Source organism: Prunus persica, chromosome G2 (genome assembly GCF_000346465.2).
Source record: "Prunus persica cultivar Lovell chromosome G2, Prunus_persica_NCBIv2, whole genome shotgun sequence".
NCBI lineage: Eukaryota > Viridiplantae > Streptophyta > Magnoliopsida > Rosales > Rosaceae > Prunus > Prunus persica.
In genome coordinates, this window is record NC_034010.1 from 5,005,057 (window position 1) to 5,030,633 (window position 25,577).

At 37.3% G+C, this 25,577-nt stretch overlaps 2 protein-coding genes across 2 annotated transcripts; both read right to left on the reverse strand.

Moving 5' to 3' along the window:
• LOC18785642 (probable carboxylesterase 15) lies at positions 9,863-10,870 on the reverse strand. The gene has a single exon (XM_007218218.1). The coding sequence runs from the start codon at positions 10,868-10,870 to the stop codon at positions 9,863-9,865; it is 1,008 nt and encodes a 335-aa protein (XP_007218280.1).
• Positions 15,944-16,984, reverse strand: LOC18784879 (cysteine proteinase inhibitor A). Its single transcript, XM_020557954.1, has 2 exons — positions 16,486-16,984; positions 15,944-16,414 (listed from the first exon to the last, which is right to left on the reverse strand). Exons 1-2 carry the CDS (start codon positions 16,588-16,590, stop codon positions 16,136-16,138), a joined length of 384 nt encoding a protein of 127 aa, XP_020413543.1. The 5' UTR covers positions 16,591-16,984; the 3' UTR covers positions 15,944-16,135.

Below are 25,577 nucleotides of genomic sequence, written 5' to 3' on the forward strand. Positions count from 1 at the left end.
TAGAAAGTGGTGAGATTGCCGTGGATTGCGGTTGAATTGCATGCGTAGAGATTTGATGTCATGTGTTTCATGAGTCTTTCTCTTTCTGGTTATATACAGATATATACTTTGGTCTGCCTGCATTTTAAAGTCTTATCTGTGCATGATATGTAAGAGCATTAAAAAGTAGGATGTGACTGGAAATGGTATAGCTGTTATTTTAAAAAATAAATAGTGATTTTTTGAGGAGGAAAATTCACACAAACGGGTACCGTAGAGAATTGAACTCAACACCACTTAAGAGATTTTGAGCTAATCCAACTAACATAGTGATCCAATGGTGCAATTTGGGGTGGAACATGTTGAGAGGTGTTCTGTCGAAAAAAAAATAAAATTGAGATGTTGGTTGGTATAATTTCAAACAATTATGTTGGAGAGATCATAACGACAAGGTCATGATGCCATTACAAGGTTTATTTTATTTATGCCCGACTTGGAATATATATGAAGGCTCATTCCAATTTGTAACTGATTTGGGATGCGATTATTCAACATACAATAATGCTTCACATAGCTGAATCTATAATCTGTAAAGAGATAATGTAATTCAGTAAATATGGTCCAAATAACAATTCCTTTCAAAATATAAGCTCTTAAGGGTTTAGGGTTTAGGCTGATACTTGTGCTTTAACTGGATTACGTACCGTCAACATCCCAATATATACATCCCCTTCATTTTGGGAGATTACGAGACATATAAGTCAACATAGTAGTCAATGCCATGCTAATGAAAATCAAACTTTTTTGCTGTAGAAAATCAAAGAAAGCAGCTCGACATGCAAAAGTACAATTTGTAATCAAGTACGTAATTCATGTGGTCGTAGGGAAGAAGGCCACTGTCCACACCTCCTAGTGCATATGTGTACTCCAACACACTATTTCATCTACCATCCACACTATTTTTGTTAGTTCAGATCTCTTTCTTTGAGTATTCCACACTGGAGAATGGAAAGTTTGCATTACTGCTTAAAAGATTATGACATTATTTTCACAAATTGTTAATTAATTTTGTATTGAATGTTCACATTCTAATATGAGATCTATAAAAGTATTATATCACGGGTCATGCCCATTTGGGTTTTTTTACTTTGTTGTTCTTATTTGACTCTATTCTTAGTGGTTGCCCATTGTGAGTTTATTGTTACACTTTCTTTTTTTTTGGCCAACAAAAATAAAAATCATACAAAGGGAGGGCTTTTTTTGTTTTTTTGAGTCAAAAGTAGGAAGAGAGAGGAAAATTTAGCACACAAAGATATCTAAGTATTTCGAACCTGAAATTATCGATTTTAGACCAAACATATTTTTCCTCCATGATAAATAGGACACCATAAGCCAAAAGAAGATAGTCCTAACTAATGAAGATATGGATCACCTAAGGCAACATTTATAGTTGGTACCTATTTTCTTGACTTAATTATGTTGATATTTCTGAGACATAGCCGCGTGAGGCGAATTCATTATGTTTTCAAACAATGTATCTGGCCCACACCCCTTATCAACTTACAGTCTTTATTTACCAAATATTTAATTTCACTAGTAGCAGTAGGTAGAGCTAACTACTTAAAAGGACAAATTCCTAACAAATCTTCGAATCGTGAATAGTAACAAATAAGATTGCATTCATGTGGAATAGATGATTATATTGTCAAACTGGATCATCAATCAGGCATGAACTAACATGATCAATGATCAAAATGTACTACCACTCAAAGCCGGGATTATTTGCGATAAAGCTCTCTCTAAGAGGTGTTTTTCACACACTGGTTTCGAACTTTGTTCACCCAACTGCAGGAACTAGCCAGTATCCGCTAGATCAAACCCCTTGAATATCAAAGTTCAAACCTTAGCAATATACACATCTTATGTTGTCAAATAATTTCAAAGGCAACATTTGCTTACATATCATGTCACTAGGTGTCCGAATTTATTCTAATGATTCTGGAATATAGATTTCAAAACTTCTTTTCTTTTGTTTCGAACCTTTATCACTTTTGTTTTTCCCAAAGGGTGACTCACAACGGAAAAAAGAAAGCAACTATAAGCTTTTACTACTTTACGTTTGTCTTCATCTTCTTTGTTTAGAAAAAAATGATTTACATGAAATAAAGAAGCTAGAAAGGTTGTAGTGATCAGAGTAGTAGAAGAGATAACCGGAAGTGCTTGGGACGCAAATTCAAAAGTAGACATCCAAATTTCATCAGTCGAAATTTAGACTTGAGTAGTCAAATCTGACTCACCCAGGCTGTGAGTCTCACACAAAGTGCATGTGGCACATGCCTCATCAAAACAAAGCTGAAAGCTAGAGATGAAATCAAATCATACGTTAAAACGAAATAAATCACAGAAAAAGAAACTATAAAACTCTTAGGTCTAGCCAAAGTAAACACCAAGACTCTAAAGTTCTTCATCAAGCATATAGAGAATCACCAAGCACAACAAACACACATCGCCGATTACTTCACCACCAAAGTCGCAGACTATGCACCACTTGACACTACTCATGGTCCCAATTTGTTCAAGATCAAGCTGCCACGACCTCCAACCAAATCTCAAATTCCAATTTAAGATCAAGCGTTGGCCACCCTTGAATGGTATACACTCTTAGAGATCGAAGCAAATGATTTTCTTTTGTAAAGAATACCCACAGAGGTTATAACACCCCCAAATTCAATCAATACAAATATTATATATATATGTACATGTTTGATTTATCGTGGGAAAATCATATTTACAGATACTGTAGTTGTTGTGTTTAATTATCTTAAATGTGTATTTAAAACGTGTACATAAAATATAAGTATTATTAGAGACGTGTACGGAAGTATTATTAAAGATGTTTACTTTTTAGTCTTTAAGACATATATTGAAAACGAAAGTATTATTAAAAAAATATGTATATCTATATATATAAAGCAAAAGGCAGAGAATGGTGAAACATTCAAAATACCAAAAAATGCCCTTTGTTAATTCAAACATTAAGAATTGAAATTATTAATTAAATGAGGATAATATGGTAAATTCATATTTTTTAATATCAAAAAAATTAAAAATAAAAATAAAATAAGATAATAGGTCCTACTTTTATGGAACATAACTACCCTATTATCTTTTATTAATTCTAAAAATAAAATAAAATAAAAAAAAGAAAACCAATTGGCACATGCGTGAGCATGTGTCAAAGGGCTAGTATGTTATAATACAAATATTAAACGGGGAAAATACTAACTAGGTTACTTAACTACAACACTAATTAACTACTATATTATTAACCAACACCAGAGCTCAATTGACTGTTGACTTTGGCAACGGTATTGCGGTCCGTGTCATTTGACGATGACATCTGTGATGGCTCTCTGGTGTGAACTTGGCTTTATGGCTTTCTGATGGGCCTCTTCACTGTGTTCTTTCGTTGCGCTAATTGTTTTGAGCTTTTTATTGTTTTGCTTTAGGAAAAAGATGTCTAATTGCTGTATTTTAATCTCACACATAAATTCAGAAATAATCATGATCGAATCATCATTGTTTGTGTTCATAATTCATAATAAATTATGGACCCTTATCTCTAGTCGACATAGAAATCATTGTTGGCGTGACTTGTGGACCATTGACTTTCTTTTCTTACACCCAAAGATTCCTATTATAATTATAATTGATTTACTTTAATTCCTGATTTCCTACTGTAAATAAAAACATGATTTTATTATTTACTTGCCCATTCGAGTTTCATTGTATTATAAATATGACCTCCTATAAGGAGAAGAAAACACAGACAATTCCCACAAACAAATATTCTCTCATAGTTCTTATATTTTAGTATTTTATCAGAGCGGCGATCTTGGAATTGCCATTTACCAGTTTTATGTTTGTTCCTGTGATGGTAGGGTAAAGTTCCCCATTACCTTGAGAACAATTGACTGGTCAACAAGTCAACTTTCTTTAGTGTGCGAGCGTGTCACTGTTAGCAATGAAAATCCTAACAGACTTTTAAAAATAGAAAACTTGCGCCTCAAGTTACTGACTTCTAAGCAAGCGATTGTGAATTTGGGTGAGGAATATCTCTCAAGTAAATTTTTTCTTGCCTCAGATTGGTAAGGATTTCATAATTTCTCACAGTATAAAACTGGTAATTCTTGCCAGAATAAATGATGGGAAAACAAACTGTTTTTAGGCAGAATTGCCTTTTACAAACTCAAAAGGGAAAAACCAACTCTAGAAAGATAAAAAGAAGGCTAGATTTCCATTTCTACTTGGATAGATGCTTCCGATTCGGGCTGGACTGGGTATGCCTGTGCTGGACTGGGCTGTCACCAACTTCAACTGCTTTGTTTTAGCTGTAAATCTATACCAATGTTCGAGTTTGGCACAACTTTAATCTATTTCAAACCCTGGAAGGCTTTTTAAACGGGCAGAATTGCGGTCTCTTCAGTCTGAAGGGGGCAGAAGTGGTTGGACTTCGAGGATTACTAAGCTGGAACTGCACTGTGGTATCTGTTCTGCTTGATCAGTGCTCTCCATAAATTTGTTGAGGTTTTCATATTTATGAAACCCAAACTCTGCTTGGTTTGGCTTTTGCTAAACTAAATTTGTAACGAGAGAAATCACGTTTTGAATGACTTATTTCTCTAAGTCTGAAACTTGGAAATTTGGATTCGTAGCTGGCTTCTCTCTTGTAGCTCAATGAGTTTTTGGTTATTTCAATTTGTTTGAAGGTTCTTTGAGATCAAGTGATCATTTTGAATTGTTGTCTTTGATTGATTTTTTTGGTTGTCTGATTATATGTCCTTTGCTCTGTTCACCCTTTCCTATATTTATAAGAAATATTTTGGAATGGGGTTTCTAATTCTTTTAATGATGGGCGACAAAAAATTCTCAAAAGATCTTTTATTTTTAAATGCAAAGTAAAATGGGGTTTTATCAATTCTGGCAGATAAGCTCTCAATAGTCAGTTCCTAAGACAATCACTTCCCTATTTTTTTTGAAAGAAAATTCCAACTGCTTTTGATAGTTTGATTTTCCAGTTGAACAACTCCCTGCTTCCTACTTATCTCTTTTTTAGAAAACATAGTCTGCGTATCCCTTGAAAATGGTGCCTTCTTTGGAGCAGAAAATATCTCTGAATATATAAAAGGGATTTGATCTTCCGGTGGCAGAGTTTTCAGAGATGTCCTTCTTTTATACCTGCCCTTATTAACTCTTTATCAATCCCAGTTGAAATTGCTGACTTTTCCAAGTCAGGAGGTCAAGTGGGTCTATTTCTTTTTCGGGCTCATCTTTCTTCACTTTGAACATGCCAAGCCAATTTGGGTTTCTTTCGAAGCCCAAGTCATCCTCGTGGTTTGATAGGTTATAGGCTGGGCTTTCTTTGGATTTGGGCTCTTGATCCTTGTTTAATCACAAGGTCCAAAACTGCTTGGGTCCTTGTGGTTTGTTTTTGCTATTCTGGGCCTCCAATGTTGGGCTGAGTGTGTAATCTTGTCCCATTTATTTAGGGAATATTGGTGGCTGTCCAAACAATTGTTGACTCTAGTTTCAAACCCTCGTCGCCCCTATGGGGGTTGATGATTTTTTCAACCCTCATGGAGGTAGCACCACTGACTCATTCTCTCCTTCTCAACCAACCATGCCAAGTTGAGTGCCCAAATGGCTTAGCTCCTACAGATGCAAACTTTAACCCTAAACTTGATCCTGAATCAGGATCATATTTTGATGACCCCGAACCTGACCCTGAATCAAGATCCTATTTTTACGAACCCGATCCTGACCCTGAATCAAGATCCTATTTTTACGAACCCGATCCTGACCCTGACTATGACGATGATGACCCCGACCCCGACCCCGACTCCGATGATAACCCCAACTCCGAATTTGTCTCTGATTCAGACCCAGATCCCTACTTCGACTCCTACTCCTGCCCCGACTCAAGCTCAGATTCCGATCCAAATTCCTACTAAACTTGTATCCTATGCATCTTCTGCTGCACAGATTCTGACTTCCCAACTATCCACCCTGACACATGGACGAGATTGCGCATATTGTGGTGATCTGAGATACACTCGTGAGACTTGTTTTAAATTGCATGGCTCCCCGACTAGTGGGCTACTATTAAAGATCGAACACCATGCGATACGACCAGTAATGGTACTGGTTATGGATTCCATACTTCTGATAAGATTGATTTCAGGAGCTGGATAATTGATTCCGGTGCAACTGATCATATGACGTTTGATCCTGATATTTTTCTTAATACTACACAACCTCGACGAACTTGTATTGCTAATCTCAATGGAGTTACTTATTTTGTAATAGGGGTTGGCACTGTTGTACTATCATCCTCTCTCTCACTGTCTAATAATTTATTTGTTCCATCTTTATCCAATAAATTGTTGTCAGTCAGTCAGCTTACTAAACAATTGAATTATTGTGTACTCATTTACCCTATTTTTATTTGCTTCAGGATATTCACACTAAGGAGATTTTTGGTCGTGGTACTAAGAGAGGGGGGCTATATTATGTAGATGACTTCAGTCCCGCCATGGCTAACAATGTGACGCATCCCTTTGATGGCAAACAAAAGCAAATCTGGTTGTGGCATCATCAATTGGGACATCCATCTTTTAGTTATATGAAGCATCTTATACCAGATTTATTCTCAGGTTTCAAGGACTCCGACTTCACATATGATACTTGTATTTTGGCCAAGAGTTATCGTGTGCCCTATCCGTTGAGTACGAACAAGTGTACTATTCTGTTTCTGTTTATGTTAATTCACTCTGATGTCTGGGGACCTTCACTTATCACTGCTCTTTCTGGTGTTCGGTGGTTCGTCACATTCATAGATGATTGTACACAGATGACATGTCTTCATTTGCTGAAGAATAAAAACGAAGTGTTTTCCCATTTTCAGTCATTCCACAAACAGATGAAAACTCAGTTTAATGTTCAAATCCAGATTCTTCGCTTAGACAATGGTGGAGAATTTGTCAATCATGACTTTCAGACTTACTTCCAACAACATGGAATTGTCCATGAGAAGACTTGTTCTCAGACGCCGCAACAAAATGGTGTTGCTGAATGAAAGAATCGACATCTTCTTGAAACCGCCCGAGAACTTCCAATTAACGCTCATGTTCCTCGCCATCACTAGGATGATGCTATTGTCACCGCAGTTCACCTGATCAATCGCATGCCTTCTGCTGTATTGAATTTTAAAATTCCCTTACAAATGCTTGCGCAAAATAGACCTCTGCCCTCTGTTTTGGCACTCATACCTCGAATCTTTGGATGTGTGGCTTTCCTTCATCTCTACAAAAATCAACGTAGCAAACTTGGTCCTTGTGCACTTCGTTGTGTTTTTGTGGGACTCATTAGAAAGGCTATCGCTGTTATCACTCTCCTACTCGACGTACCTATGTCACTTTGGATGTGACCTTTCTGGAATCTGAGCTGTTCTTCCATGACCCATCATCCAATTCTACGCTTCAGGGGGAGATACGAAGTGAAGAGCAGAATTGGAGCAACTTGGAAAACGAAGAAATTCTCCTATGTATAGGAATGATTGATCATCCCGATTCTGGAGCACAAGATTACTCTCTGCCGAAAAGCGATCAATCGCCTAACCCACCTGATCCCTGCGAAGATATTTTCGATCCGAGTCCCACACCTACAGACAATACAGAACAACAAGATGAAGACCCTCCCTCTAACTCAACAGTACTAACAGACTAATCTCCTAAGAATATCCTTGAGGTAACTACTCCTACTACACTTGTGAATTTAGAGGATAACTCTATTGGATACCAATTACCTTTTAGGCAGAATCGTGGAAAGCCACCAAATCGTTATTCACCTGATATTGGCAAGACTTCAAAATATCCAATTGCGAATCATGTATCCACTGAGAAGCTGTCTGAACCACTTAAAGCCTTTGTGCATCAGTTGTCTGCTATTCATATCCCAACCAAGGTTGCTGAAGCGTTTAAAGATCCTAAGTGGGTTCAAGCTATAAAGGAAGAGATGAAATCTCTTGAGAAGAATCAGACTTGGACACTGGAAACTTTACCATGAGGAAAAAAGACTGTCGGATGTAGATGGGTGTTTACCATAAAACGCAACGCTGATGGATCTATCGAGCGATACAAGGCAAAACTTGTGGCGAAAGGGTACACACAAACTTATGGAGTAGATTATGAAGAAACCTTTGCCCCAGTTGCAAAATTGAACAGTCAGAGTCTTATTGTCCCTTGCAGCTAATTTGGACTGGCCACTACACCAATTTGATGTAAAGAATGCCTTCTTTCATGGAGAACTCACGGAGGAGGTGTATATAGACATTCCTCCTGTATATCATACTACTCAGACTAGAACAGTATGCAAATTACGAAAGGCGTTGTATGGACTGAAACAATCACGATGTGCATGGTTTGGACAGTTCACCATGGCAATGAAGAACAATGGTTTCAGACAGAGTAACTCAGATCATACTTTGTTCTTGAAACATCAAAAAGGGAAGGTAATAGCTTTAATAATCTATGTTGATGACATGATTATTACTGGGAATGATAAACGTGAAATATCTCAGCTACAAGATTATTTGGCTCTACTGAATTTGAGATGAAGAATCTAGGTGGACTCAAATATTTCTTGGGGATCGAGGTGGCACGATCACAATTAGGCATATTTCTTTCTCAAAGAAAATATGTCTTGGACTTATTAAGAGACACAGGAATGCTAGATTGCAAACCTGTAGACACTCCTATTGTTCAGAGACATCATCTTGGAGAATACCTGCATCAAGTTCTAACTAACAAAAAAAGATACCAAAGGTTAGTGGGAAGATTGATCTACTTGTCTCATACTAGGTCAGACATTGCTTATGCAGTGAGCGTCGTCAGTCAATTTATGCATTCTCCGAGTGAAGACTACATGAATGCAGTTATTCGGATACTTAGATATATGAAGTCTGCACCCGAAAAAGGACTTATGTTCTCAAACATGGTCATCTGAATATTAATGGTTACACAGACGCAGATTGGGTAGGAAATATAATAGATAGGAAATCCACATCCGGTTACTTCACATTCGTGGGAGGTATTTTGGTTACATGGAGAAGCAAGAACCAGAAGGTGGTCGCCTTATCCAGTGTAGAAGCCGAGTTCAGATGTATGACCGAATGAATTTGAGAACACATTTGGTTAAAGAGGTTGCTTACTGAACTTGGGTACAGATCTACATATGTAATGAATCTCTTTTGTGACAACAAGGCTGCAATAGCTATTGCACAGAATCCAATTCAACATGAGCGCACCAAATATGTTGAGGTAGATCGGCACTGTATCAAACAGAAGCTCGAAGCTAAAGTGATTCAGTTTCTTTTCGTAAAGTCCAAGGATTCACTGGACTAGTTGGACATTAGCGACATCTATGCACCAACGCAAGGGGGAGTGTTGGCGTGACTTGTGGACCATTGACTTTCTTTCCTTACACACTAAGGATTCCTATTATAATTATATTTGATTTACTTTAATTCCTAATTTCCTACTGTAAATAGAAATATGAATTTATTATTTACTTGCCCATTCAGGTTTCGTTTGAATTTATTATATACTTGCCCATTCCGGTTTCGTTGTATTATAAATATGACCTCCTACAAAGAGAAGAATACACAGAAAAGTCCCACAAACAAATATTCTCTCATAGTTCTCATATTTTAGCAATCACTTTGTATTGGTGGAACTTTATGTCTCCATTAGAAAGATAAGACATACAATTATCCAACCAAAACGAGACAGAAAAAAGCATACTAATGGAGATCGACTATAACATTTTAGTGCTTACTGATGAACTCTGTGATCCTTGAAATCAGAATCTCAGTTTGGGAAGCCGTCTGCGGATCCATTTCAATGGCAATCTTATTAAGATAAAAGCTATGAGCCACACCAGGGCTAATCAAGAGCTCCACATCCTTCTCAGCCTTCTTCATGGCTTCGTAGTATTCAATCTCAGTATCTACAATCATGTCCATTTCAGCAATACATAGAAGAAATGGTGGAAGCTTCAGGGTATCTAAATCCGGTGCTCCGGAACCCATCGGACAAGTTATAGGATGGTCCTTGCTGGACCCCATTGGAAGTGCCAAGCTCAAAAACTTGTCCACCATGTCAAGTGTAAGCATAGGAGACTCTGGCTGCTCCAACTCCGACCTGCTCCTCGTGGATCGAACGAAACCGGGGTGGATAAGAATCCCACCTGTTAGCCTCATGTGGTTCAAATCCACCTTCCCCGCTCGAGCGGCCAGCTCATGCACAATGTTTCCTCCTGTGCTATCTCCTAGAAGGATCACGCGGTTGAAGTCCGCGTGATCCACGAGCCATGGCTCGTACAAGTCACCTTGAGCAAGGGATTGAAGCCAGAGGAGAGCAGCCCATCCGTCGTCTATAGCAGCGGGAAGACGGTGCTCGGGTGCGAGCCTTAGATAGACAGAGACAAAAATGGCCTTGGCTGACCGTGCAAGATTGGTGTACATGTGGTAGTACATGTACCAATCAGCTCGGCTTATGCAAAAGCCACCTCCATGGAAATGGAGGATTATGGGCAGCTTTATCTCGTCCCTGGGTTTTATCTCCGGTAGATAGATTCGTAGCTGAAGGCCTGAGTCTTTGTCGACCACCACATCACGTGTAGCAACTCCATTGATGAATTCTTCATGGGGTTGGACCGGCTCGACCATGAACTTTACCTCAGAGGGTCCAGTCCATGTGCGGTCAGTCGAACCATCTTCGAAGACTTTAAGCCAACCGGACACTTCATGGAGCAGCTTCTTCTGGGAGATCATGGTTGATAGTCTAGTTAAGAGGAAGAAGTGCGCGTGACCTTGGGGACGACCTTCTCTCTCTCTCTCTCTCTCTCTCTCTATATGTAGAAGTTGTGAGTGTGTGTGAAACTAATTAAGCAGAAGCTTCTAATCATGTACGACCTATTCATAAATGTGAAAGCCAAATTATAAGTCTTTTTTTAATAGCCACGATGAAACTAAACTATAAATAAATAAATAAATAAATAAATAATTAGTAAGGCATGAGCAGTTGTTGACTGAAAAAAAAATACATTTGTTGCTGGACTTGCAAATGACTTGCCGTGTGTATTGTCCATGATAGCATGCACATTGTCTACCACATGGCATGCAGTATCCGCATTATGTTTACCCAAACAAACCCCAATTATTCTAATAATAAAACAAAACATAAAAATAAAAAAAAAAAAGGTTAGGGATTCAAGTTCTTTCTCCAGAGTGATTCATTCCCTTCATTGCTTTTCTGTCTGATTTTTTTCTGTTTCAGGTAGGCACAAACTGATTCTAAACTTGATTCTTCAATTATTTTTTATTGTTTTTGTAATATATAGCTAACAAAGAACCAATTTTAAAATTCCATGCATCATGATTGGTAAAGAAGAAGTGGCGATTGACCACCCCGATTGTCATCTTCATCATTTTCCAGCGTGCTTGAATAAGTTTGGTCTGTCTTTCAACTTCTCTAATCTATTTGCCCTTGGGTAGTGGTTAAGCCCTTCTTCTTTTCTTTTTATTGTATATTTACTTTGAAGGTTTTTGTTATGAATCAAGTATCTGCTCTGTTTGGTGTTAAGATCAATTCAAAACTGTATTTCGCTCCAAGAAAGTGATCAAATTGAGTAACCAGTTAAAGATATTTGCTGCTTAATGATCAATTTCTAAGGAACGAAATCAAGTATAATCATACTCTCACTTTATTATTAGCTGGATTTTTGTTTTTTTGTGGATTAGAATAAATAGGGTTTGTTTGGGTAAATTAGGAGTATAAATGAGGGTTTAGTTTACTAATTATACCTTTATTAAAAAAAGTCCTCACAAGACCTCAGTTTTAGGTCCTTAGGTGAGCAGGACTGATTCCCAGTATATGGTTTTACCTTATTGATCATCTTAATTAAAAGTAGGGTCATACCGAAAGAGAGTATTTTTGCTCACCACTTTAACCCAAAGAGCTCACCACCTTTCTCAACACGTGATACATATCCATAAATCAAAGTAAAAAGTCAATCATGATTATGTTTATGGACACATGTTAAGTATTAAGAAGGATGAGCATACACCTTGATTTAAAGTGGTGAGCAAAAGTATTTCCCATACTGAAATAGGCCCTTCTAACTCAAAAATCATAAACAATAACCCACCAATTATACAACATTTAAGTAAAACCCAATTGGATGACAATGTATCCATGTAAATTGATTTATTTACAAATTATGCCACTAGATTTCATCCCCTAATTTTATGCAAATGCATAATGCATCTCACTGCATATTTTATGTTTGCCCTCCTATTATAATAAGCTACAATCAAATTTGTTCAAATACTCCCTTTTAACCTCCTTTAGCTCAATGACATGCTCATAATGGAAACAAGAATTCTTGTGTTATTATATGTTTATATGTTGATGACATGCTTATAATGGGAACAAGTAAGGATATGCAATAAATTCTACAAAGAAAATGTTGAATTCAAGTTTTGACTTGAAAGACTTGGGTCAAGCTAATGTCATTCTAGGAATTCAAATAAAAAGAAATAGTGATGGCTATATTCTTACTCAATTCCATTATGCATAAAAGATTTTAAGAAAGTTTGGTTAATTTAACTGCAAACCTGCTGTGGCTCATTTTGATGTAAATTGCAAGTTAAAGAAAATAATAGAGTGCAATTTCTTAATTGGAGTATTCCCAAGTAATTGGGAGCCTAATGTATTTAATGAATTCTACTAGGCCTGACATAGCTTATTCAGTAAGCATGCTTAGTAAATACACAAGCAATCATGGACATGATCATTGGGAGGGATTAATCAAGGTGTCAAGATATTTGAAATAATTGGGGTAATTTTCGGGTCAACCCATTATGACCCGTTTAATAAACGGGTGGGTTTCATGTCAACCCGCTAACCCGTTTAAATTCGGTTAGCCTATGATAAATATTACAATTATACAATTATAATCCAAGGATCCCTTGTGGAGTATGGGTTCGAACCCTTTGCTTCCCTTCTCTTATTATTTTTTCTATTTTTTCCTTCTCTCTCTCTCTCTCTCTCTCTCTCATTAACTTATATATATAGTAATTAAATTAAAAATTAAAAATTAATTTTATATTATATTTTCTAATCGCGGAGACATGAAGCTCGAGGTGGAAAACATGGAGTGAAAAATAAGGAGCAGAACTTACGAAGCGGCCCTATAAATTACTTTAAAAAATATATATTATTATTATGGAGCGGCCCGCAAATTACTTCTATAAAAGAAAATAATGGGAGAAAAAAAAAATCACACTCAGAAAATCTAAACTCATCTCCTCAAACTGCCTTCTGAACCTATCTCCTCAAACTCAGAAAAATCTAAACCCACCTCCTCAAACTCAAATAAAAAATGGCCTATTCATTCCTATTTTCTCTCAATCTAAACCTAGCTTCGCCAACACAAGCATGGGGGCAAGGGGCTGCACCCGTGTAGATGCCACGAGGACCAATTACTGTAAACAACTCTTTACTCCTTGATAACGATGCTACTGTTGGAGTTGAGAGGAGTTTGGTGACTCCCAAGGATGTGCGTGTGCTGGGAACAAGGGATGATAACCAGGTGGTGAATGATGCTATGACACTAAGCATGCAAAGTGCGGCATATGTTGCAAGTGTAGGGCATCGCCTCATTGTGAAATCTCATGAGGTAGAGGTGCTAAGAGCTCAGTTGGTTGCATAGCAGAATTTGGTTGAAGATTGTCAGTGTGTGATAAGGAGTTTGAAAAGGGAGAGGGCAAATCTGGCGGAGGCGAATCGACATCAGCTTGAAATATTGCAGGAAGAAAATCAAAAGCTATTAAAGATGGTAGATTTTTATTCTCAATACATGCAAAAGCAGCTGGAGGCCTTGGATCAACCGAATAAACGCAAGCATCGAGATCACGACATAAGTTATGCTCCTCATGGTGTGATCTTCGGGAGCTCAAGTGATGAGCCCCACGAAACTGTGTGTGAAAACCCAAGAGGAGATCCAGAGGGCCAAACTAAAAGTTCTTATTGTGGAATCAGGAAGCGTGCCCTGATGTTATTTTTTAAATAATTTTTTTAAGTTAATGTAATCTCATGTTTCTTTTTTTTTCTTTTTTTTTTTAAAAAATGTGAAATATCATGTTTATTAACCTGATGTAGTCTCATGTGTTCCTCTTTTTAATATTTCCCCTTTTAAAATTGAAAACTAGGAATGAGTAAACTAATTATTAACTAGGTAACTGTTTAATAACCTATTTAAGATGACCCAAACTCAACACAACATGTTTATTAAATGGGTCGGGTTTTGGTTGAGTATTCTCACAACGCTTCAACATGGCTAAGGCCCCACGATGCTTCCATGAGACAACTTGTGGTACCTCAGGTTAAGGACTAATTTGCACTATTCTAACTGAAAGATGTTGATTGACATGTAAGTAAAACTTCCATTCAATTTTTCTCTGTTGGTTGCATTTAGTGAATTCATTCTCTATTGAACACTCATACACTTATCTTAGTGCCTCCACATGAATGACTCGAGACTAGTCATCCTTCTGATTGAGCAGATATAATGCATGATAGTCTTTGTGGATTATCAAAGCCTAGTTGATTATCCTATGACCACGAACTATTTAGGATGTGGACGTGGTACATAAAGGTCTCATGAACTTAACTTCTTTAAGTCACTTTATAAGTCTCACGATCCACGTACTTGTTGGTTAAGCAAATGACTAAGATTATTACTCAAAACGACATAATGCCCTTAATTAATAAGGTGAAATATCCTCAGAGTTTACATCTCATGATTGACTCTAAAGCATACTTCTAACAATGACAATTTCAATCATTCTTGATTCTCTCTACTTGTAAACTTGTATGATTTTTATTAGGGCTTTGTGCTAATGTAGCCACTTTTCAAAACATTTATTCAATAATAGCCACTTCCCCACTTTTGGAATAGAAGTTTTGTAAAGTGGCTATTTTAGCTAATTTCACTTTTTATTAATTTTTATTTATTTAAAAAAACTCCATGATTATAACAAAATAATGGCTGCTCTTAGGTTCATGTGTTCACTTGTTACTATATTTTTTTTGCACATCTGGTAATGTATCTCCTAAACTTAAGAGAGCTTAAAAGATTAGAATTCGTACAAGCGAAAAGTCATTTGATATCAGAAACGCCTTGATAATTAATTCCAGCACATTGCATATGTAGAGATAAAGATAAGGTGAATAGAATTATAACACATTGGGTTTTCGTGGATTTTTGATTGGTTTGGATTCCCAAGGTCGCTTGGATAAATGTGGGGAACATTGTGAAGGATATCAAAGGTTTAATGTCCCAGATGGTTGTTGTTGATGTTTGTTTCCAACCCCGAAAAGGGAATAATGGGGCTCATCTGCTGGCACAGTTTGGGCTGAAGGAACGTGTGGGGTCGTGTTGGGATATTGATGCACCTTTTTCGTTGTGGCCTATGCTTGAGCGTGATAGGGAAGATTAGGTGATGTTCTAGTTTGGTTGTGTGCAGTGGTACTCTTTTGTTTTTTTTACTGAATTTTTCTTCTTTAGGGGTTTTTTAAGGCAAGGTTTTAAAAGGCCTCACTGTTGCACTACTTTAAACTTAGCTGCTTTGCCTCCCCAATTTATAGATAGACTTCAACTTTCCATTTTCTTCATCACCTGCTCTCACAGTATAAACATATAGACCCACATAATCATACTTTTAAAACAGAATTCAAAGGCTAAAAATATGCCAATAAGTTGTGAAATGGTTTTGTTTCCCTTCTTCTTTCTGCATAAGAAGAAGATGAACAACTTCAACTATGAAAAGAAGAAGAATACATAACAAAAAATTTCCTCTATCATTTTTCGCCCGCTATCAAGCGGAAACAAAACACTGAGGAAGGAAATTGAGTATATACAATCACTTATGGCTGCATCCAAAGAAGAAAGGAGCCACTCAAGGAACTGAAAGATCCTCCTTTAGACATGCCAACTTGTGGATTTCTTTATCATCCTTTTACTAAAGAAAAATTTATGTTTTCCGAAGAAATGACCAGGTAATTATAAAAACAAAAAAATAAAAAAACAAAAGAAGAAACAAATTTATGTTTTCTTTACGGAATTCCGTGGACTTCACTTCCTTGAACTCCGACACTTTCTTGAAGTTCTCCCAAGCCCTCACATAGACCCTGGCTTCAAAGAGCTTCTTCTTGCCCGCGTCGGTGGCCTCAATAGTCAAATAGTGATTCATCCCCGCAACCATTTGCCGCTTTTCATTCACCACCCTCACAAACTCAAGCAGACCATTATGCTGCACAATTGTTCAATCAAAATCCCATTCGCAATCTTTGTTTGACAGAAATAGAATAAAAGGGTTTTTACCTCCTTGTTGTGTTCTCCGATGGCGAAGCGAGCGAGGATTATGGTTTCGACGCTGTTCACGGTTCCTGGAGAATCGGTTATTCCGCCAAGTATGATATCGGCCATGGTTGGGTGGGGCTTTTAGATTTGATTAGATTTTTTCAGAGGAAGGAGGAGGTGTGAGAAGTGGAGTTAGAGAGTTGTATGGCTATTAATACACACAGGAGGAGGAAGGAAGACGACGAAACTTCGATTTCAATTCTGTTGACTCCTCGACGGAGAAATTATTACGTAGCTACCTGTGTTATCAAGTAGCATTTTCCATGTTGGTATGGTAGTACGGACGAACAATAGAACGACACCTGGACATCAATTACTAACGTCAGATAAATTTTTGCGCAAGAAAATTATGAGAAGCCATGATTGTCTTTTCTACTCGTAGCCATGGTTATTTTTTATTTTTTATAATAATTATTATTTTTTAGTAAGTGATAGTCTAAATTACATGGGATGTGGGTTTCTCACACACACAACCAATATGCTATGGGAGTTCGAACTTGAAACCTTTTATCTACAACTCAATGTCATTTTCCACTCGGTTAGATTCCGTTAGCAGCCATGATTGTTTTTCATCCTTGCCATTCAGTACTATTGTTCTTATGTTACTTAAAATCATTCTTGTACACCATAAAATTAATAAAATTTCTCTTAGGTTGTTAATCAAACAACAAATCTCTCTTTTAATTGCATCCATTTGAACAAAAACCCAAACTTTCGTAGGCACTCACAATCAACTTTCGGAAAATCATGGCTGCCATTGTTTGAAGACAGAAGCAATATCCCGAAATTAACCACCCTCTCCGAAATAAATAAGCATAAGAAAATTAATCCATGGTTTTCTTTACTCAAGTAGACAAGAAAAAATTTAGGGCCCGATAATAATTTCAATTGAAATCTATGGAGAATTAAAAACACTGAGTAGATTAAGAGGAAGATTGCAGAAATGGAAGTAGTATCGCTAATGGTGGGAGGGTTTCAGCTGTTGAAGTTTTAAAGTTAATGCCCTTTCCCTCTGCTCACATAAAAGTTAGTTGTAATCTCCTTTGTAATTGATTTCCAGTCGTTCTACTATTTAGCCGTACTACCAGTTGGTAAGTATCACATGATAATACCGGACTACGTAATAATGATGGGCACGAGAACTCCACCATTTTGCCCCTCAAATTGGGGACACGCGTAAAGATTCTCTTTCCTTAGAGCAAATCCAATGTTGGCGAGTGCGGTAGGGAGGATGAGCAAGGATGTCTGGCTATACAGACCCCTATCTTCCTTGATTTTTGTTCTGCAGGCGGATGGGATTTCCGATCCTCCTAGTTCCTAGTTTGGATGGGTTAGAGGCTGATGTGCAGATGGTGATGTCTAAGTAGATGGCCTTCTAACTAAGTTTTTCTTTGTTAGTTCTGTTTCTCTTTGCCTTATTGTTATTTGGTTGAGTGGAGGTGGTGTTCCCTCTTTCCTGAAGACTTTATGTTGGTTTCTCTTTATTTCAATGAAGCGTCACTTTGACCAAAAAAACAAAAAATGAGAAGAAAAAAACTCCGATGGAATTTTAAGCTCTAAAGATATCTAGTCCACAATAGGAGACTCTAAACTGGAGCTCTATACATATTTTTTATCATGTAATTTTTACGTGCTAATTTTTTTGTTGTTAAATTATTTTTTGTTTATGTTATGTTAGTTTTTTTTTTAAAAAAAATAAACATTGGAACTAAAAAATAATTAAAAATTTGAATGAGATTCCAAAACCAACATTTTATTTCATAACATTAACGACAAACACACATAATATCAAACTTGAGATCATTAGTGAACAAATCAATGCACTTTTTTATTAGGAAAGAGCTCATTAAAAAGGTTTTTTTTAAAAAAATTTAAATTTATTTTAGAATTAAAAAAGATAATGAATAGTTGTGTTCCATAAAAATAGGATCCATTATCTGAATTTTTTTTTTAAATTTTAATTTGTTTAATATGAAAAATTGTGAATTTACCATATTATCCTCATTTAATTAATAATTTTAATTCTTAATATTTGCATTAACCAAGGGCATTTTCTGGTATTTTGAATGTTTCACCATTCTCTGCTTTTTGCTTTATATATATAGATTATATATGAAGAAACAAGCTCGAAAATCTTACATGTGTTTAAAAAGCTTTCTAGAGAGAGCACTGAGTGGTATGGAATCTTCGCGACTCTTCTTACTGGGAACTGCCGTTGCGGTGGTTTCCGGCTGCCGATCTATTGTTTCCTAAGTGTACGTCTCCCTGACTTTCAATTGCCCATGGAGGAAGGATCCCCTGGTGTTTTTCCCAAGCTTTCTCGTGTGACGAAGAGGGTTCAAGCTGCTGCGGATTGCAATTCTGAGTACAATGTGGAGTCTGATTCCAATCCCAATTCGATGCAGGGGTTGATGCAAGCAACTAAGATGGATCTGATGCCAGAATCTGAGCATATTCCTAGGGCGATGGTTGATTTGTTGAATGAATCTAATGGTAATAAGGTGCCCAATTTCTTATTTGGTATTCATAGCTTTCGTGATAAATTGATGAATAAAGTTAATATGACCAAAAATGTGGGGATTGATATTAACTGCTTGGATACTGATTATGAGGATTTGAATGATGAGGATGATGTGTTCATCTCTCGTGGTGAGCGTGGGCCGAATATACATTCTCTGATCGTGCTATGGCTCGATTTTGTGAACCTTGGAAAAATGCTTTGATCATTAAGCTCCTTGGTCGCTCTCATACGTATAACTACCTTCATGATCGCTTAGCTCCAAAATGGAGTTTGGTGGGAGGGTGGAAGCTTATTGATTTGATGAATGATTATTTTGTTGTGAGATTTGATCTGGAAGAGGACTTAAATTTTGTGTTAACTAGAGGGCCTTGGATGATTGCGGGGCATGGCAACCTTCTTGGTAAATTGCTGAAAATTGATTCGTTGACTACTTCGCAAAATAGGGGTAAGTTTGCTCGTTTATGTGTGGAGTTGGATCTAAATAAGCCCCTTGATGCCTCTGTACAAATAAATCAGAACTGGTACAATATTGAGTATGAGGGATTACCTGATATTTGTTATCTATGTGGGTGTTATGGTCATAAAAGGGAGAGATGTACTTTGAAATCTGTGAATTTGTCAGATGAGGCAGGGAAAGCTCAAGGTGCAGGAATGGGACCTATGAATCGTGACTCTGTTGGGGTTACAGAAACTGTGAAGATGGCTGAGGATAGCTTGCTAGGCCCTTGGATGAATATGCAAGCTAGAAGGTGACCAAAAAATATTCGTAAGGATGTTCCTGGGCAGGGTTCTGGTGGAAGGAACAAAGGGTCTCGTTTTGATGCTCTTAATGAGATTGGTGAAGATTTTGACATAAGTGGGCTCGATAATGTTAACCAAGTTCCGACGAAGGTTGTCCCTATTTTTAAATTTGTGGAGGAAGTTGGTAAGAAAGTTTGGACTAAGTCTAAACATGCTAATTCGGGTTCTAGGCCTGTTCTGAATGATATCTCCAATAAGAATGTGCAGAAAGTCTCTAATAGTAAGGTGTTGGATAAGAGTTCGGGCTCTTCTGTTAAGTTTACAATGGGGGCTTCTCGTTATTCTCGTAACATGGTTGTTGGTGGTAGGAAGCCTTCTACTCTTAGTGCTGTCACTGACCATTTGGAGAGTTGGGGTGATGGTCAACATAGTCACCAAGAGAAAGAGGTTTATATTTTTGGGCATCAACCTCCAAATATAACAACGCAGTCTGAATCTCATGATGAGGATACTAATTTTCATGAGGATGCTTCTGAGTATGATGATGATAATGTTCTTGTGCCTAGAGGCAAGTTGCGAAGATGGATTTGGTTGAGGGCCAAACTAGCACTTTTGGTGGAAATTTGACTAGTACCACCTTCAACATTGTTGAAGGTATGGCTTTTGATGCTTAAGTAAAGGGTTTACCCTTAGTGACTGTTTATCTTTTACAAATGTTTTTTATAAATATTATTAGTTGGAATGCTCGAGGTGCTACATGCACTAAGTTTAAGACTACGGTGATGAATTTGATTCGTACTCATCATATGGATATACTGTTCATTTATGAGTCTAGAATCAGTGGTGGGAAGGCTATTGCTGTGGTTAAATCTTTGGGGTTTTCCACTTATGAAATTGTGGATGCCAGTGGTTTCTCTGGTGGCTTGTGGTTATTATGGAATGCTAGTAAAGTCACAGTTGATATTGTTGGTACCTCAGCTCAATCTATTTCTGCTTGTGTCTATTGGCCTGGTCAAAATCCCTGGATGGTTACTACAATGTATGCTCATCCTTGTATTGCTATGCGAGAGAAATTATGGGACTATCTTTCCTTTGTTGGTGCTAATCATAATATGCCTTGGTTAATTGCTGGTGACTTTAAAAGGGTTTAAAAACCGGTTTGACAACCATGATATGGTGGACTTGGGTTTCTATGGATCCAAATACACTTGGACTAATAAAAAAGTGTTTGAAAGGTTGGACAGAGCTATTTGTAATTTGAGTTGGCGAAGGTTTTTTGCTGAAGCAACTGTGAGACATCTCCCCAGGACAAAATCAGATCATAGTCCCATCAAAATCTGCTTGGCTTCTTGTTTTATTTCTTCCCCTCTTTCTAGACCTTTCAGGTTTGAAGCTATGTGGCTCCAACATGGGAAATTTCAGGATGTTTTTTATGCTTCTTGGGGGTCTGTTATTGGATCTGCTCTAGATAAGTCTTATGCTTTAATTGCTCCTCTGAAGCAATGGAATATTCAAGTGTTTGGTCATCTGACGCAGAGGAAGAATAGGTTGTTGGCTCGCATTGATGGTATCCAAAAATCTTTGTGTATGGGTCCAAATCGTTTCCTTAGTAATTTGGAACCTGAGTTAGTTAAGGAGTTTAATGATGTTCTGGAACAAGAAGCTTTATTTTGGAGGCAAAAATCCATGATTAATTGGTTGCAGGAGGGTGATAGAAATACAAAGTTTTCCCATCTTACAACTATTATTAGAAGGAGGAGAAATAAAATTGAAAGATTTAAGAATATTGCTGGTGACTGGGTTGAGGAGGCAGTGGGAATTAAAGCTTTAGCTATGGCTTATTTTTCAGACTTGTTTTCTAATGATCATGTGGTGGACTCTAAGATTGGTTTTCCTAATTTGTTTCCTAGCATAGATGTGGCTGATTTGAGGCTTTTAAATAGGCCAATTGCTTCGGAGGAAGTTAAAGCTAGTCTGTTTAATATTGGAAGGCTAAAAGCCCCCGGGATAGATGGTTTTTTTGCTTGTTTTTATCAGAGCCAGTGGAATCGTTGTGGTGAAGATATCTTTCAGATGGTGCTTAAGGCTTTTCATGAGTGTGCAATTCCTGAGAAGCTTAATATGACTCTTATTACTCTAGTGCCTAAGGTGGAAAGTCCTTTGTCAATGGTGCAATTTCGCCCTATCAGCTTGTGTTCTACTTTGTATAAAGTGATATCCAAGGTTATTGTTGCCAGGCTCAGAACTATCTTACCCAATCTCATAAGCCCTAATCAGGTTAGTCTTGTTCCTGGTAGACATATTACTGATAATATTCGTATTGCTCAAGAATTGATGCATAAGTTTAAATTGTCAAAGGGTAAAAAAGGGTTCATATGCTTGGAAAATTGATCTTTCTAAGGGTTATGACCGCCTAAATTGGAATTTTATTGAGCATGTGCTTGTGGAGTTGGGTCTGCCTCTCAATCTAATTAAGTTGATCATGAATTGTGTTTCTACAGTAAAGTATCAAATATGTATCAATAGAGAGCTCACTGATTCTTTCCAACCTAAGAGTGGTATTAGGCAAGGGGACCCTTTGTCTCCATATTTGTTTGTGTTGTGTATTGAAAAGTTGTCACATATTATTTTTGAGGATGTTCAGATGGGTAAATGGAGACCTCTTAAGTCCTCTCTAGCTGGCCCTGTTATATCTAACCTCTTTTTTGTTGATGACTTAGTTTTGTTTGCTGAAGCTACCTCTAATCAAGAGAGAGTTTTGAGGAATTGCTTGGAGGTTTTTTGTCAAGCCTCTGGTCAAACAGTAAATTTTGATAAATCTGCTATCTTTTGTTCTCCTAACACCTGTAAGGAGATAGCTAAGGAAATCAGTTGTATGTGTGGCTCTCCTCTAATTGAAGATCTTGGAAGGTACCTGGGCATGCCTCTATTGTATTCTCGAATTGATAAAAGGACTTATAGTAGCTTAATTGACAAAGTGCATAAAAGACTTGCTGCTTGGAAGGGTAAATTTCTTTCTTTAGCTGGTAGAGCTACCCTTATTCAATTTGTTACTTTGGATGTACATGTTTATGCAATGCAAACTGCTAAACTGCCTACTAGTGTGTGTGATGCAGTTGATAAATTAAATCGAAATTCTTTTTGGGGGTAGGAGTGAGAAAATGAGCAGGGTCCATCTTTGTTAGTGGGATCTTGTTTGTAGGCCTAAGAGTAAAGGGGGGTTAGGCTTTAAAAAAAATTGGTGCTATGAATCAAGCTTTGTTAGCCAAGATTGGTTGGAGGTTGCATATTAAGGATGAAGGTTTGTGGGCAAAGATTTATGAGGCTAAATACCTTAAAGGCCATACTATTCTTGATGATTCTGTGATTTTTAGGAAGGCAGGATTGTTCTTCTACATGGAGAGGTGTGATACATGGGGCTGCTCTTCTAAGGAAGGGTATGTTATGGAGAATTGGGGATGGTGGTACTGTTAAATTTTGGAAGGATAATTGGGTTTTTGATGCTCCTTTAAACCAAAATGATAGTAGTATGAATATTTGTGACCCAGATTCTGTTATTTCCAGTTTTTACAAAAATGGTTGGTGGGAAATGGAGTAAGGGCTGCTTTACCTAATGATCTGGTCCAACGAGTTATTAGCTATCCTGTGGAGTTTAATAGTGGGATTCAAGATGCTCAAATTTGGAAGTTTTCCTCAAATGGGATTTTCTTTGTAAAATCTGCTTAAAATATGGTTTTTGAGGGCTCTGCTTGCTCTGATGTTGATTGGAAGTTTTTGTGGAAGCTTAGGATTCCTCCCAAGTTGCATATTTTCTTTTGGCTTGTTTTTCAAGGTAAAATTCCTTCTAATGAACAAAGAGCTAGAAGACAGCTGTCTTTGGATGCTTCTTGTGGTTCGTGTCATTGGCCTGTGGAGTCTATTCTTCATATTCTTCGTGATTGTGTTAAGGCTAGGAAGGTGTGGAATGCTCTTCTTAATTCTAGTCAAAGTGCTGGTTTTTTTACTATGGACTTTCAGCCTTGGCTTAGAATAAACTTGATGTCGAAGATTGTTTGGGCTGATGGTATTCCCTGGAATTTGGTCTTTGTTTTCACATGTTGGTACATATGGAAATGGAGGAATTACTATGTGTTTCATGGTGATGAAGAGTTGGCTTTTGACTCCATACAGATTATTATTGCTGCTGTGAAGGAATGGTTTAAAGCTTCTAATGTTTTTTCTATCAAGTGTGCTACGGTTGAGGCTTGGTTTGCTTGGGAACCTCCTCCTGCTGGGGTCTTTAAACTGAATGTTGATGGCTCTAGGAAAGTTGCTTCTAGCCATATTGGTGTTGGAGGTGTGTTGCGTGATGTTTCTGGTGATTGGTGTAGTGGTTTTGCAATTAATTTGGGAAAAGAACAGATTCTAGAGGCTGAATTATGAGGCTTGTTTTTTGGTCTGAGGATGGCTGTTGAGAAAGGGTTTAATAACCTTATCGTTGAGATGGATTCGGCTATTGCTATCCAGCTTGTTCAGCAGCATGATTCTCTTACTTTGCACCCTCTTGCATCTTTGGTCTCTAGTTGTTGGCAATTAATGCAGCAGCTTGAGAATTGCAGCCTCCATCATATTTTTAGGGAGAAAAACAGTGTTGCAGATCAACTGGCTGCTTGGAGTTATAACTTAGATCTTGGTATCTGCGTTTTTGATGAGGCTCCAAGTTGGGTTGGGACTTCTTTGGTAGATGATTTGTTAGGGGTGTCTAGACCCCGCTTGATTTGTATTGGCTAGTTTGTTTTGTGTGTTTGGGGGTTTCCCCCCCAGTTCACCAAAAAAAAAAGATTCTGTGCTCGCATGGTTAGCTATCGTTACTCACACTAGCATTCTCACTTCTAATATATCTTCTGAATGGAGCACTTCGCAACGGGCAATCTGCGTCTATTTTATTTGAAAAAGGTAAACTTCGATGTAAACATGAGTACCCTATCTTCTCTCTTCTTTGACTGGAAGAGTCCTATTGAGATCAAGACTGTCTTGATCGAATTGCAGATAATAATGGAGGTAGTTGGATTGGATGCAACTCCTTGTCTTCATCCTTATCTCATCCATTTTGTTAGATAACAATAGGGGTATATGGATGCAACTCCTCGTCTTTGTAGCTTTCATCCATATCTCATATACTTTCTAAAACATTTACAATCATGCTCCTTATTTCTTAGTTAAAATTTAGCTAAAAATATATAAAAGCTATTTTATGAGCTCTCTATAACATTTAAACTTCAATCGTACTATTTAGTTTAGGAAGTCATAAATGCTATAACTATTTTGTAATTGGTCAATCTCTATAAATAAATAAAAAAAATTGTTAGCATAAAATAAAGCCCTATTAAATTATAGGGAGCCATTAGGAGTCTTTCTTTCTTCTTAAATTTAAGAGCTTCTAAAGATCTCCCTATTTTAAGAGATAAACAAACAGCATAGTTGAAGTTATATTATTTCAAATCCTCCATAAAATATATCCAAAGCCACCCAATAGGGGCCTTAAATGGGCTCAACCTCCTTAGATAATATAGAGGCCATTTGCAAAGAAGTATCCTCAATGGAAGATATGGGACCCTATATCATTAAGCCCCTATAATCCAAACGGATCCCACCGCATACATCAGCATGGAGGAGTAACGCGCCCACTGAAGCTGGGCCTTGTACTCGTGCCAGTATTTCATCTGCTAGAGTCAATGAATTTTGGAGAAGTTCAACTAAGGTCTGATAGAGGTCTTATGGCAAGTCAATTGTTATTGTTTGGTGAGAGTTA